The sequence below is a fragment of the Osmerus mordax genome, chromosome 21 (genome assembly GCF_038355195.1).
Source record: "Osmerus mordax isolate fOsmMor3 chromosome 21, fOsmMor3.pri, whole genome shotgun sequence".
In the NCBI taxonomy this organism is placed as follows: domain Eukaryota; kingdom Metazoa; phylum Chordata; class Actinopteri; order Osmeriformes; family Osmeridae; genus Osmerus; species Osmerus mordax.
The window spans coordinates 8,885,112-8,900,407 of record NC_090070.1 but is presented as its reverse complement, the minus strand read 5'-3'; the positions used below and the strand labels follow the sequence as shown (position 1 = coordinate 8,900,407).

At 47.7% G+C, this 15,296-nt stretch overlaps 2 protein-coding genes across 3 annotated transcripts; one reads left to right on the top strand and one right to left on the bottom strand.

Annotated features, from left to right (window-relative positions):
- The first annotated feature begins 372 nt into the window (after nt 1-372).
- On the top strand, nt 373-1,204 carry rasd4 (rasd family member 4). The gene has a single exon (XM_067259635.1). It carries the CDS (start codon nt 578-580, stop codon nt 1,202-1,204), a length of 627 nt encoding a protein of 208 aa, XP_067115736.1. The 5' UTR covers nt 373-577.
- Nucleotides 1,205-3,811: 2,607 nt separating this feature from the next.
- On the bottom strand, nt 3,812-14,398 carry LOC136965267 (phosphoribosyl pyrophosphate synthase-associated protein 1-like). Of its 2 annotated transcripts, XM_067259350.1 has the most exons (12): nt 14,267-14,398; nt 13,741-13,844; nt 12,053-12,105; nt 11,834-11,900; nt 10,503-10,673; nt 10,239-10,356; nt 9,990-10,043; nt 9,711-9,858; nt 7,541-7,579; nt 5,550-5,620; nt 4,729-4,875; nt 3,812-4,433 (listed from the first exon to the last, which is right to left on the bottom strand). In XM_067259350.1, the coding sequence occupies exons 2-12, from the start codon at nt 13,821-13,823 to the stop codon at nt 4,275-4,277; spliced, it is 1,110 nt and encodes a 369-aa protein (XP_067115451.1). In that variant the 5' UTR covers nt 13,824-13,844; nt 14,267-14,398; the 3' UTR covers nt 3,812-4,274. The 2 variants fall into 2 exon arrangements, with proteins under 2 accessions (XP_067115451.1, XP_067115452.1); XM_067259351.1 differs by lacking the exon at nt 7,541-7,579.
- Nucleotides 14,399-15,296: the final 898 nt, after the last annotated feature.

The following is a 15,296-nucleotide window of genomic DNA, read 5'->3' as shown; positions in this document are numbered from 1 at the left end:
CCACAGGCCTGCTCACACAGCATTTTATCTGCTCCAGTGGCTCTTGTTTATACACTATCACATATCACCTCCTCCCCCCTCCCTTGAATCTCTCCCTGTACTCCAATTTGCATGCAGCCCAGGCATTGGCTGCTCAGACCTTACACTCCAACAAGCTGCTGAATGCTGATTGGCTAGTGCTAGAGGGGGCATGGAATCCCAGCCATCAAAAACACGGATAAAAGGGAGAGCGCGTGGAACCGCGGAGTCAGACGAGCGACATTCAACACAAGTTTGAGCCCTGTCTACATCGACACCACATAACCAGAACCTCGATACTCTTCGAAATCTCACATCTCCTTCTTCAGCCTTCCTACACTCAGAGTGCAGCAGACTGGCTCATCTGACAAACAAGGGGAAGCTCAGCAGATACTAGTACGTTTCCAAACTCGTCTTGAGATCGCCAGTATCTGTTTCTGCAGCTGTGACCACAGCCGAGCCACAGAGAGTAACTGACAGAAGCCAGTTTCCGGACTCCTTCTAGACTTCCTTCAGGTTAGCCCGACCCCACGACCTCCCCCACAGCAAAGCTCCAGCCATGTCTCTGGACGTGAAGGAGAAGACCCACGTGCGCTTGGTGTTCCTGGGGGCGGCCGGCGTGGGCAAGACAGCCCTGATCCGCCGCTTCCTCCAGGACTCGTTCGAGCCCAAGCACCGGCGCACCGTGGAGGAGCTCCACAGCAAGGAGTACGACATCGGCGGCGTCAAGGTCACCGTGGAGATCCTGGACACCAGCGGCAGCTACTCCTTCCCGGCCATGAGGAAGCTGAGCATCCAGAACAGCGACGCCTTCGCCCTGGTCTACGCCGTGGACGACCCCGAGTCCCTGGAGGCGGTCAAGAGGCTCCGCGACGAGATCCTGGAGGTCAAGGAGGACAAGTACACGCCCATCGTGGTGGTGGGCAACAAGGCGGACTGCGAGGAGAAGCGTCTGGTGGCCAGCGACGACGTGCTGTCCACGGTGGAGCTGGACTGGAACAACAGCTACCTGGAGGCTTCGGCCAAGGAGAACGACAACGTGGTGGAGGTGTTCCGGGAGCTTCTGCAGCAGGCTAACCTGCCCAGTCGGCTGAGCCCCGCCCTGCGCAGACGCAGGGAGACCTTCCCCAAGGACCTGGGCGTCAGGCCCCCCATGAATAAGACCAACAGCTGCGTCGTCTCCTAATGGGAGCGGGGCTGGGACTGGGGCGGAGAGGGGGGGGGGGGGGGGCAGGGGGGCTGCTGCTCAGTGCCGGCGCTCATGAAACTTTGGAGGAAGGTGGTGGGGGGGGGGGCGCGAGAGACTTGACCGCGTGGGTCCGCGGGGATGGGATGAACTGATTCGGACCCGAGCTCGCATGCATTCCTGAACACCTTTTGATTCCGTCTGCGTCTCTCGTTGGCAAGTTGTGTGGAAGGAGAAACGTTAGGACAGGCTAGAAGGGTGTCGCAAGTGGACTGGGTCAACCTGATGAGAACATACTGCAGGTCTACGGAGAGAGGAGGCAAGAGGGGAGGACGATTCTTGTTTACTTGATGTCATGTGTTGCTGCTTATTCGGTTAAGATGCTGCTGTTGTTAAGATCGAGTTTAGATCAATGTACAATAGCTTTTGTATTCTATGGCTGTTATTTTTGCAATGTGCATTGGATGTTTACTTGCAATAAGACGTTGAACTGTTGCAAACAGACAAGGGTATCGACCAATTTATTGAATCAAAAGTGAGAAGAATTGTATGTTATGGGGTTTGTGCAAAGTAACTTTAGCTTTAATGTAACACTCTGTATTTCTCATTTGGACATTGATGTATAGCACTGCATAATGTTTACAAAAACCATGAGTTTTAAGATTAATTTGCTATTATAAGCATGACTCAATTAATGTTTAAAACGTAGTGAAATGCAAATGTCTACATGCACTTTTTCTTTTTCAATGTACATGGAAATGTTTTTTTATATACTTTTTTTTTTACCATGTTTTATTTTTAGGACAATAATGCTATATTTTGTTATTTTCAAAAGTATTAATGAAATGTGGACCAAAATGCAAATTACAATAAAACATGAAAAAACGAATTGGAAAATCTACTGCTTCTTCTTGCACTAAGTGCTTTGACTAATACAGTGTACTAAGTCTCAAGGTTCCTGTGGAACCTTTACATGAGATGTGGTAACGTCAACACTGATGTCGATGGACCGGGTTGCACCTAAACGGGTCTATTTGACCTTATGAATAACTCAGCCAACACTTGTTAACTTAAAAGAAACATGAATAAATAAACATCGAGTTATCTGAATGGTTTAAAAGGTACATTATTATTTGTAAATGTTAATTGTGTACCTCGATTTCTCCCATGAAATTACAGGTGGTATTGATGGCCAAAAGGAATTCTCTTCAACAGAAGTTGCTTTTTTAAATTGAACCAACGTCGCCATCTAGCGACAGATTGTTTTTCTGTGCGTTGTTAGTTAAACCTTTGACACCCTTTAACAACCTGTCTACAGCAATTTAATAGAAGATATAAAACTACGCCTATATAAATCGAACTTAAAATGTCACGATTTGTAATCAAGCCAAATGTGTCGTCTAATGAGTGGCGCGCATTACTGTTGATGTGAGCATGTCCTCATTGTGTCACAGTAGTCCTAGACCTAGAGCATGCAAATTAAATCACATTCATGATGCATATCAGATCAACTCTGACCTTTTCAGCAGTCTGAAAAGAAGCTATAAACATGTCTGAAAACAAGTTAGATGTTCCCTCTGCAGGCGCATTAGATAGGTTAACAAACATAATGGAAAGAACTAAAAGAATAATCGTATTTTGATGACAGCAATGCCAGTGAAAGCCTTCATGTGCTTGACATCCACACCAGGTATGCTCGTTCTAGGGTACAGCACTTTACAACGTGGTAACACTTGATGGACTAGAATACACAATGCATTCTACACAGCTGTGGTGTCACAGACCCCATGTGCTTCCCCCTCTCCCTCAGATTCATTGTTTCCTGACTTATTTGAGGAAGTGGCTTCTTGAACGTTTGCTTTCTGGTTCCTCTTTCTGTCCAGTTAAAACTAACTCTTCCGTCCTGCCCTTCGTCTCTCCATTGCCATCATGGACGCCGAGGGGGAGGTCGTCTGTCCCAACTGTCAAAGCAGGTGCGTTGACCTTCACGTTCACATTATTCACGACACGAAACTTCAGGATTGCTTGTTTTCATTTGTATGTGACGCTATCGTGTACAGGTTTCCACACGACCGAATGGGAGAACGTCGGTTTTGAGATGTGTTGTGAAACTTCCCATGTATGTAGAACAAGACACCTTGAAGTGAAATGTTTGGACGTTTCCTGCCCCGGCTCCTTGACTTGGTCTAAGCTCCTCAGCGGATGATCTGAGAATCCTGAGGCGTTTGGAACAAGTTTAGGGTCCTTGACACATTCCAGCAAAGAATTGATGAAAATGTAGAGTAAAAAGAGATCCCTTCACTGATGCAGCACACTGAACGCTTAGTTAGAATGCCATTAGGTTGCACACTTTTACTTGTAGGGTAATTGTATGATGGAATTTAACACATTTGAAACGTTTTTTCGTCTTGTTTCCACTGTAGGGTTGTGGTCTTCCACTTTTAGCCTGCCACTACCTGCAGCTGTTGTCTCAAGATTACTGTGATAGCACAGAAATAAATGTAGTTTGTGGTTAAGAAAAAAAGGTCAGCCTGAGAGGGGAACACAAATGTGACATGGAGAAAAGCTTTGGAGATTCAATAATAAAACTGATTAGTATTCATCCGAGTTTTTTTTTTATTGACCAAAAGCAGATGTGTGTGTGTGTGTGTGCGCGCTGAGGACAAATGACATACAATACATGAAGCATGGTTGCATACTGTATTTCCCCATCTGTTGCACTGAAATACCTTGAATGCAAATGAAAGAATTGGGTCAGAAAAAACTGACACTTTACTACCCCCCCCCCCCCCCCGCCCCCCCTAGTGTGGTTCCAGCTTGTCATTTGTAACAGTCAATATCTGACACACACAACAAAAAAAGGTGAAAAGAAAACAAAAAAAGGACAAAAATAAAGGACAAAAGACAAAAGACAAAAAAAACAGAACTAAGGTCAAAAAATAATTTTTGTGACTCATGTCCTAATTTGGACAAACCCCCTTGGGGCTGCTTGGTCCTTTGAGTGTGTGTGTGTGTGTGTGTGTGTGTTGCGTGTGTGTGTGTGTTGCGTGCGTGCGTGCATGTTGTCCACTCAATCGTCCACAGTGATGTTGCGGAACAGGTAGGCCATGGATTCCCCGTTATGGATGCGTCGGATGGCCTCGGCCAGGATCATACTGACGTCCACCGTCTTGATCTTGGGGCACTGCAGCTTCTGGACCTCGTGAGGGACGGTGTTGGTCACCACCACCTGGGGGCGCACAAGGACACTCGATGGGGAAACCAACACAAATCGCAGCTCACACAAAAGATAGGATGCCGACAGGAAAATCGTTTTAAAAACGACAGGCAATCAGTCAATTGACGAGTCGATGTGCTAAAGTCTCAGAGCTTATCTAGAGCCTCCCATTATGCGTGTGCACATATTTGGCTCACATATTAGCATGGTAATGCTGTCAGGAACAATGCACTTCCATTTCGTTATTTCCTGTCGAACTTACAATCTTTCTACAAGCTTTTGTGTACGCGCCCTTTGTACTGTTTACCTCGTCGATGGCGGACTCTTCTATGAGTCGGGGGGCCTCGGCCGAGAGGAGGCCGTGAGTGGCCATGATGTAGATCTTGTACGCCCCCCTCTCCTTCAGTATCTCTGCCGCCGCCACAAAGTCCTCCACATCATCTATGATGTCATCCTGACACACAGACACACACACACACACGCAGACACACACACACACACACGCAGACACACACACACACGCAGACACACACACACACACAGACACACACACACACACAGACACACACACACACGCAGACACACACACACACACAGACACACACACACACACACACACAGACACACACACACACGCAGACACACAGACACACACACACACACACAGACACACACAGACACACACACACACACACACACACAGACACACACACACACACACAGACACACACACACACACAGACACACACACACACACAGACACACACACACACACAGACACAACAGGGGGTGGGACTAGGAGATACTGGGGTTGCCCTTTACGTTTCCTAACCTCGGTGACCTTCCGGAAAAAACCACGAGCCAAAACACGGGTAACAAGCAGAAAATAGGACGGTGCGATAAAACAGCCTGCGGTTCAGTTTTTGCCTCCAGTGAATACTTATGCGTTGGGGCATGAATCCATTAAGCCACACAACAAGTTCTGACACTCAAACAGAGGGACTCAGAACGTTTCCTAGTTATTTCTCGTGTCTATAACAAATGATTAATAGATACTAGTCCAATAGGTTGTTTTCAGTGTCACGTGACCTGTATAGGAGAAAAGGTCGAGAAAAGAGCAGCTCTTACGACAATGATGGCGATCCTTCCGCCCACATCTCCCACAACTGTAATGGGCGGCTTCTCCTTGGCCATCATTACTACGAGGCAAAAGAGCACAAAAGCAAATGATCCTCTCGACGTGTCAAGACAGGGCAGCATTTGAAAATGATTCTAATGATTAGGGCGTTGGGTTAGCAGGGATCATGGCCAAAACCTACAAAGATCATGCAAGACAGCGCTACCTCACAAGCAGCCCAGCTACCAACCGCATTCAGCCGGTGTTGAATGTTGTTCTAGTTCTCGAATGCATCTCTCTTTTCAATTTGGAGCCCTTTTCGTGTAGGCTATTACTAAAGGTAATGTGCCCTTTACAGTAAAGTTATGGTGTGTAGACCTCTTTGGGCCGAATACAGTTGGTTGTTGTGATGGAAATTAAAGGGCTTGTGAGAGTAGAACTATCAGTTGTTCCTGCTTTGAAAACCAAAAAAGATCTGGTTAGGATTCAGGGAAGCGACACACAGCAACCCCATGCCATGCTCACTCAGAACGCAGTTTCAACCGCCACTTCCTTATCCGTGCCCGCTACGACGTCCAATCAGACACCTGCTTATTTAAAAACTCCCCCTGGGCGAAGAGCAAAGCAAAATCTACGTCAAACTCTCGCGTTTGTCCAAGCATGTGTTCATGAAAAAAAAGAAATACACCGATTTGAGTTTTTAAATAACCAAGAATCACACCGTTCCATAGTCCGAGCTCCGACACAATCAAAAGAACGATCCAAGCAAAAGGATGCATGGGCGGAAACCACATCGGTCGGCGTTCGTACACGAAGGCTCTCAAGTCGGCCATGCTGCTCTGTAGGAAAGGCACTGAGTTACGACCCAAACTGGAGCAGAGCATCTTGCTCTACAGCTCTGCCTGTGAGCCAATAATTGGTGTGCGCTTGGTCGACACTACGGGACGACCTCAACGGGACATGGCAGCGATTGGGGCGGCAGCCTCGCAACATGTTGTTGTTGGAACACTGACGGTCAATGTGGTTTCAGCCCAGTACATTCATTGTGGGGCAACTCAAAAAGACAGCATGGGGACAGCCACAATGAGTTTTCCATTTTGTTCGGCAGGACAGCGTACACATTCGGGCAGAGATGAAACAACGGCAGATTGATTTGGTCGTCAATTGGAAATCAACTCTGGACACCGGTTCACAGCTCATTGTGTTGCAGACGCGAGCAGCATCATAGAACGAGCGTGGAGAGTCGACGCCGCAAGAGTCGGATGTCGGAGTCGTTCTCGTTCCCCACCGAAATACACCCATCAACGTGTAAAGGGGATAATCCACGACTGGGGAATTGTTATGACATTAAAAAGTCATGTTCTTAGTGACATCTTCAGGGAATTGGAAAGATTTCAGGTCGTTCCTGGACTCTTGCTGCAGTCTGTGACAGCCCAGAGCCTGCACACTAGGTGTGAACACAGCTCTTCAGACCAAACGTCTCATTCATTGAGAAGATGCGCCCCTCCGAATCCTGTTACAAATCATGACCCCCCCCCCCCCCCCCCAGGAAACAGCTCATCACGCTGTTTGAACTGAGGACTTCCATGCCGAGCGCTTAGGGAGAGATACGTCGTCAAAGTAGAACAAAAGTGTCGTTACTGTTCATACGAGGACAAGAGCACCTGCAGGGATTCAATTTCTCTCTCTAACTACCATGGAAACCCAAGCGTGCGCTCGTCATCACAGTCAGAAAACTGAATTTAGCTGGGCTGGTGGGGGGGGGGGGGGTGGGTCAGGGCTGCTCGGTGGTCTCGTGACCTCTACGGCACGAGACCTGTTGTGGGTGAACCCTCCAGCACCATCTGCCCGTAACAAAGAGAGCACTGTGCGGGTCTGGGTTGGGACGTCTCCAAAGCGCTGGCATTGGAAGCCCTTCAGTTCTACTTCAGATTCGTTACATGCATCACATGTGGAGGTTGCAGGTGGGGGGATTGCGGGGGTCAGGGAGTTGCGGTCGTACTTGGAAGCTCAATGCCAGGGAATGGAGCCTGGAGTCTCCCTACGCCGCCAACAAGAGAGATGGGACAGGAAGTTGACACGGTCAGACAGTCAAAACAGAGATGGGACAGGAAGTTGACACGGTCAGACAGTCAAAACAGAGATTGGGACAGGATGTTGACACGGTCAGACAGTCAAAACAGAGAGATGGGACAGGAAGTTGACACAGTCACAGACAAAACAGAAAGGGGTAAACGGCCAAATGGAGACTCAAAACCGTGTGCTCTAAAAGACGATGCATCGAAACGACCAAATGTAAGGAAAAGAGAGAGAGAGAGAAAGAGAAATCCAGGGGACGGTGCCTAATGGAGAAAGGAGGAGGAATACAAATGAGCGGGGAGGGCGGAGTCGATGCCTGCAGGATTTCAGGCGGATGCAGAGATGTCCGCCTGCGGGGATGGGAGTGTGCTGACAACCACTTACTACAGCCAAGAGAGACAAAGACCCACACAGAGAAAAGCAGAGAGAGAGAGAGAGAAGCAGAGAGAGAGAGAGAGAAGCAGAGAGAGAGAGAGAGAGAGAGAGAGAGAGAGAGAGAGAGGAGAGAGAGAGAGAGAGAGAGAGAGAGAGAGAGAGAAGCAGAGAGAGAGAGAGAGAGAGAGAAGCAGAGAGAGAGAGAGAGAGAGAGAAGCAGAGAGAGAGAGAGAGAGAGAGAAGCAGAGAGAGAGAGAGAGAGAGAGAGAGAAGCAGAGAGAGAGAGAGAGAGAGAGAAGCAGAGAGAGAGAGAGAGGAGAGAGAAGCAGAGAGAGAGAGAGAGAGAGAGAAGCAGAGAGAGAGAGAGAGAGAGAGAGAGAGAGAAGCAGAGAGAGAGAGAGAAGCAGAGAGAGAAGCAGAGAGAGAGAGAAGCAGAGAGAGAAGCAGAGAGAGAGAGAAGCAGAGAGAGAAGCAGAGAGAGAGAAGCAGAGAGAGAGAGAGAGAGAGAGAGAAGCAGAGAGAGAGAGAGAGAGAGAGAGAAGCAGAGAGAGAGAGAGAGAGAAGCAGAGAGAGAGAAGCAGAGAGAGAGAGAGAGAGAGGAGAAGCAGAGAGAGAGAGAGAGAGAGAGAGAAGCAGAGAGAGAGAGGAGAGAGAGAAGCAGAGAGAGAGAGAGAGAGAGAGAAGCAGAGAGAGAGGAGAGAAGCAGAGAGAGAAGCAGAGAGAGAGAGAAGCAGAGAGAGAAGCAGAGAGAGAGAGAGAGAGAGAGAAGCAGAGAGAGAGAGAGAGAGAGAGAAGCAGAGAGAGAGAGAGAGAGAGAGAAGCAGAGAGAGAGAGAAGCAGAGAGAGAGAGAGAGAGAGAGAAGCAGAGAGAGAGAGAGAGGAGAGAGAGAAGCAGAGAGAGAAGAGAGAGAGAGAGAAGCAGAGAGAGAGAGAGAGAGAGAAGCAGAGAGAGAGAGAGAGAGAGAGAAGCAGAGAGAGAGAGAGAGAGAGAGAGAGAGAGAGAGAGAGAGACTAGCGTCAGCAGCAGGGGGAACTAGCAAGGTGTGCTTAGCTCTGTCAGGCAGACGGTCAGGCATTTCGAAACCTACAAGACTAGGGTCCTTTCGTAGCATGTTGCTCATTTTCCCAGACTCAGACTCAAGAGGTTATTTAAGGACAAGTGGAACGTGTTTGACAGGATACAAAAACAATGTTTCCTATCTAGTGTAAGCACGTCTCCATTAGGGCCCATTTCGGTTGGTGTCCCGAGTACAGAGTGTCAACAGGGCTGTCAAAGTGGGGGGATCTAGCATGTGTGTGTGATGGGTCTCAGAGCTGACGGGACACATACTGTATGTGCATGTAATACCTAACATGAGCAACACCACACTGTGCCAGCCTATGAGGATGAGCATTGTGTGTGTGTGTGTGTGTGTGTGTGAGAGCTGTTTGACCCACTGGTTTGAACTCATTAGCTCCCTTTATAGATTATTGAGTAGATGGTCCTGCTGCATGCAGACTCACAGCTCAGCCTGCCTCTGGTTACATGAACCAGCTAGCTGATTGGGCAGGTCACATGGCTCAAGGGGAGGAATGCCGCAAAGACTTTGGAATGACTTAAAGGCGAGCTGGACTCACAGACCTTGCGTGTGTGTGTGTTGACTAGGGAGTGCTGATGGACTGGTTTAGGGTCTGGAGGTCTCTGCTAGAGGTATTGTGTGTGTGTGAGCTTGTCTTACCTGGCAGCTCCAGACCAGGGTGTCCGGAGGTTGTGCGGACCGAGGGGGGTGAGTGTCGGCCGTCAGCCATGTCGGACTCCGAACACTGGGCTTCTCCGTGCATCACCGCCAGGCCCAAGCGGAGCCTCTCGGCATAGGACTGGGCTCTGGAACACAAACACACGCGTCCCAAAAAAACTCAAAGCTCATTTAAGAGTTAAACAAACCCGGGCAAAACAAATGACTAAAAGGACGTCAATACTTGCAATTTGGTGCATTTCCAAACCTTCATGTTACCCTCTTGGCAGCAGATGGGGACTTTGCAACAATAATTGCATTCCGGTAATCTGGGATCTGGGACACAAGCAAAAGAAAAGAAAAAGAAAACGACTGACCAACCACGCACCAGATCACTCAACTTTGACCCAAGATCCAGTAGCCTCTGATAAACACAGTCAACAAGGTCATCAATCGGTGACTTGGTTTTTGACCTCTCAATCAAGACGAGAGATTTGGAAGATGTGCTGGGGGGGGGGGGCGGGGTCTCACCTCCTCCTGGATGTACTGCAGCAGGAAAGGGGAGGCACGCAGGTTGTCCACGGGGAAACTGAAGAAGCCCTGGATCTCCTTCTGGTGGAGGTCCATGGTGATGATGTGCGTTAACCCCTTTGACGAGACGAGGCAAAACGTGCCGAGTCGGCGTTAGCGCGGCGGCATTCGCGTTTACCGACACGATTACAAAAGTGGGGGTGTGGTACAAGAGAGACAATCGCAAGGAACTTCACAAGCAAAATAAACCACGGCGTGTAACCCGCTTTGGCTAGCATGGACGCTAGCAGCTTGCAGACAATGGAGCCCCTCTTCCTCATCTTGCACTGCTTGCTGTAAGGGAAGTAGGGGATGACCCCGATGATGTTCTTTGCACAGGACGTCCTCAGAGCGTAGGCCATGACCAGGAGCTCCATGATGGCCGTGTTGACATCTCTGGAGTCGCGCAAGACAAGAGAGAGCATTGAGACGTGAGGAGATCACGAAGCCCTGTGAGTCTGTTGAGGACAGGTATTCGAACCGGCCTGACACGCGACATCTAGGGGTGGATATCTGTGGCATTGAGTCCAGGTCAAGAGAGACAATATACATTTTCAAAAGGCCTCATTTAAAGCTTCAGAACTACTGTTCCTGTCTGTCTTGACTGAAACACATCTGTCAGGTCTAAGGGGGGGGGGGGGGGGGGGGGGGAGAGCCTTGCTCATCGTGTCAAGTATACATGCACACAACAACAGAACCCTCACGTTCAGTCAACTGTGGTACAGTAAGGGACTGTAAGCTAGGTTGAGGGTGCGCTCGTTTTCCTGGCACGCTCCCTCAGTTGCAAGCCCGTCTCTCCCTGCAGTCTCTACCTGAACCCTGCCAAGGAGTAAGGCTACCTTTGAAAGCGAGCAGGCATTTCTAAATAATTAGCTTCTCAAAAGATTTCATCAAAGAATGAATGCATTGTTGCACCAGAATCAGACCATTCACAGAGGCATTTGTCCACATGCTTGGAAACGATATACAAATACCATTGCCACTTCCACTCCTCAATATCACCTACCACATATCGTAAACAAAAACTTTTACATAACCATTACAGAACGTCTTTCAGGAGCAGGAATTACGTTTAGTAACTTTACATAATCAACGACTATAAAATAAAGTGGATTCAAAAGACGTAATTAGGCAGTGCTTTTGTGGTGTTGGCCAGGACAGGCCTGGTGTGAAAGAGGAGCCCCTGGAGGTCAATGCCCTGGAACAAACTGCCAACACCCCCTCTCACCTTACCAGCGCCTGTCAAAGGGCACACTGGAGGTGGCGATAGAACACGACACCTGAATGTCAATGCTGTGACCCGTCAGGTTAAAAGGTGTGTGTGTGTGTGAGTGATAAAGAGACAGAGAGGATTGGGGGGGGGGGTGGGGGGGGGGGGGATTGCTTCTGTGTACCTAGGATCAAATTGGCATCGACAAAAACATTTCCAATAGGTGGCCTCCCCCCTCTTGGTGCTCGAATTTTCTCTGAGGTGAGAATTGCGAGCAAGCCAATCAGGGAAGACATCTTCAATTCGCCAACGGCTGCCAAAACACATGAAAGATGTTCGTTCTCACCTGGGGATGGTCTGAATGATGAAGATGTCTTGACCACGGACCGACTCCTTAACATCCACTCGGGTCTCTGCTCACAGGGGAATAAAGTCACCTCCAGGTTAATGAAGAGAGAACCGTGAACCCACTGGAGCCATTTTAGGTCATTGGAGGGTCACCTGACCAGAAGCCCAGGTAACAATGTACCAAAAATACAATGTCAAGGATGAACACACATCTCACCTCTATTGGACTCCTGGTAAACCACTGACTTCCCCAACTCGACACCTAGACGTCTGGAAGGAGGAAGAAGAACAGGGAGCCATTAGGGATCAACACCCACACGGCGCACACTGATTGGACGGGCTAATGGACACCTCGGTCTTTCTCAGCTCGTTCCTGTCTACCTTTAATCTTGCGGTTGTAAACCGGTACCTCCCTACACACAGAGTGGCAGAGGGAGAGGTTTATGACACAGCTATGCTGTGAATCTGCTGATACGACTGCAGCGATAACTCCCTGCGGGGTATCCTTCTCGCCGCTCCTAGGACAAGCCCTGGGGTGGGGTCTGTGAGATCGGGGCCCGGCTTGTGCAAACAATCGCAGGAGCAGAAAGGTATGCTGCCGTTTGCTTGACGATTATGGATTGGAAACATTCGTATCGTCACTGATAAGTTCTCTGGTGTTGGAAAGAGGGAGAGATTCCCTTGGAGAGGAGACACGTTGGGAGGAGGAAGCAAAGAGTTCACTGGGGCTCGTGTGCTGCTAGCGTCATGTAAAACATTCTCAAAACGTGAAAAGAAATTCTCAAATATTCTTCCTAAAATATCTGGTTTAAATCGTAGGAAACATATTTCCTCTGAAAATACTTTCGGCGTAACATAGGAGAATGTTCTGGAGAGTACGTATGCCAGGAGTGGCACAATTAGTGGCACAATTAAAAGACAGCAGACACACACACACGATGACTAAAGGCTTATCCCCTTCGTCACTTTTGGACGATGTGGAGATCCAGGGCAGGACTACTGTAATCCTGGGTAAGCACGGCTGGCCCTATACAGTATCCACATTGGGTCAACTCATGCAGGAGCTTCACTGCGCTCAAAACATAATCTTAAATGTCATGGCACATTTCCCCCCCCCCCCCCCCCCCCTAACATTTCCTGTGCTGTCATTCAACATACATCTTGGCTAGGTTTCACTTTTGCTCAGCAACTATAGCCCTTTCTCCTCCAATGGCGACAGTCCCCAGTGTAATGAGAAACCGTTTTTGGGCCCGGTTTCCAAACCATCAGGTTAGCACTGTAATATGTGTGATGATTTGGCTGGCTGGCTTGATAGACTGACAGAACTGCTGAATTATGGAAAATTGGATTCATCGTCCTTTTTTTTTTTTCTTAGAGCTGCCTCCGCCTCCAGGGGCTCAAGAGAAATGATTTGGATCTTGGAATTGCAAAGCAGGTTGTTTACTTTGAGGTCTCCCGCAGTCTATTCTCACACACTGAGAGGACGACTGCCCTGTGTACCGGTTCTATGTGTTGGTCTTAGCTTCCTAAAGCAGGCTGGTCTGTGATGCATCCAACTCTCCTTCAAATGGTTTTAAGTGACAGGTTCTGTTGCGGTTGACAGTGGTCTGCAAACACTAATCTCATCAGACCTGTGTGATACTGCACACCCATCTGAAAAGCTTGTGGTTCTCTTAAGAACTGTATCTTGCTGCAGTATCGAGGCAAGCTGACACAGGCAATTACAAAAGCATAATTAGGAACACTATTCTATAGGCTACACACAGTACCGGCATGACGAATCAAAGTGTCCAGTAAGTTACATGTAAAGTCCAACGTTCACTGATATTAAGAGGCCATTGTAACGCAGGAAATGTGTGATAGTTACAAGTGGGTCGAGATCCAGTGCAATAACATCCTACTTACTCTGTAATCTTCTTGGCGAGTTCGATGCATGCGGTCGTCGAGTTTGCAGAGAAGACACGATACCCACTTTTTGAGACATTCATTTTCGAGTAACCATACGACAGCTTGGAAGTTTGAGAGTGAGAAACAGAAGACTTGTGAGGCCCAAAACGCCTCATGGGTAGGCTAGTTTCAAATGACTTAATTTGTGTGTTTCCCTTTTATTTTATCCCTACCTAAAGCAAGCCCAAAATGAAAACGGTTATGTAAAATAGACCAATAAATCAGTAATAAAATCGCGACCCAAATAACTTCAAATGCCTTTCGAACATGTAGGCTACTTACATTGGAAATAAGCAAAGCACAACGAGGATAACCCAATCTTATGTAACCTTCTCTTTACACAACATTTTTCATACTACCACAATGAGCAAGATAGCCTATGCATGAGCCAACATCAGACAGAGCAGCGACGGTAGCTACATGCACGGCCACGTTCAGACAATTTGTTTCCAGTGAAAGCGGTTGTAGTAGGCTAATAACTTACTCCAATTTTACTAAACGAATGACCAGTCGAGCCTTGAAAACAGAATAAAAATGATTTAAAGCCAACCTGCCCCCGACAGGTTACATTTACGAGCTCCAAAAATAAGTAAACAAGCCTCTTAACGATCGATGAGCTAGAAAAATGGCACACTACACTGGGGGCTTGATGTAAAACTGAGCTATTTCCTCGTCTAAACACAACTAATTTGTCGTCTCCAGAAAACGCGTCGAACAAAGAACTAAAACTGTTTTGACGGTTTGTTGAAATGCATCATCTTACAATGTTTAAAAACTCAAGTCTCCCCGGCCGTCACTACTGTAAACTTTGTTGCAATGCGGTCGTATCAGAAAAACGGAACGAGACGTTCTCATTGGATAGTTGATGACCGTACATGGCAGTAGGCTGAACCAATCATATTTCGTTTTTAAACGAAGAGGAGGATCTTATTTTGATTCAGCCACCCAGCACGCTCCATTTAAATCCGAGGCCAAAGTCAGAATAATGATGCGTAGCTGATTAGAAAGAGCACGTTTATGTGTATGAAAATTGAATGCACATTTAGTTGGTCATACTTAGTTGCATACTAATGTAGTATATTGCCGAATAAATCTACTATTTAATATAATACTTAGAATACCAGTCCATATGTTTTTAGTTAAAAGGAGTGGGGTACATTTTGTAGAATAAAAAACATGAATCATATGGTACACAATTGACTTGTCTTTTCATTTACAAATTGGCTTCGTGATCATATTCTGTAGTCAAGGTTCTACTCTGGATATTTTTTTCAGTGAATACCAAAGTAAATTATTTACTAACATGAACTGACTAAACTATTATAGACTAGTGGGAGATCACTTTGCATGGAGAGCCTTTTGACAAAAACGTCTCGTCACGGAAACAGCAAGTTAAGCACATTAGAGAGTTTTTGGACGGCCACCCGTACGCCTGTGGACAGTGGGTGAAGGTGTCCCATAGTTCATGAACAGTCTCTGAGGGGGAACTCGACGAGCTCGTCGCCCCTTGTCCC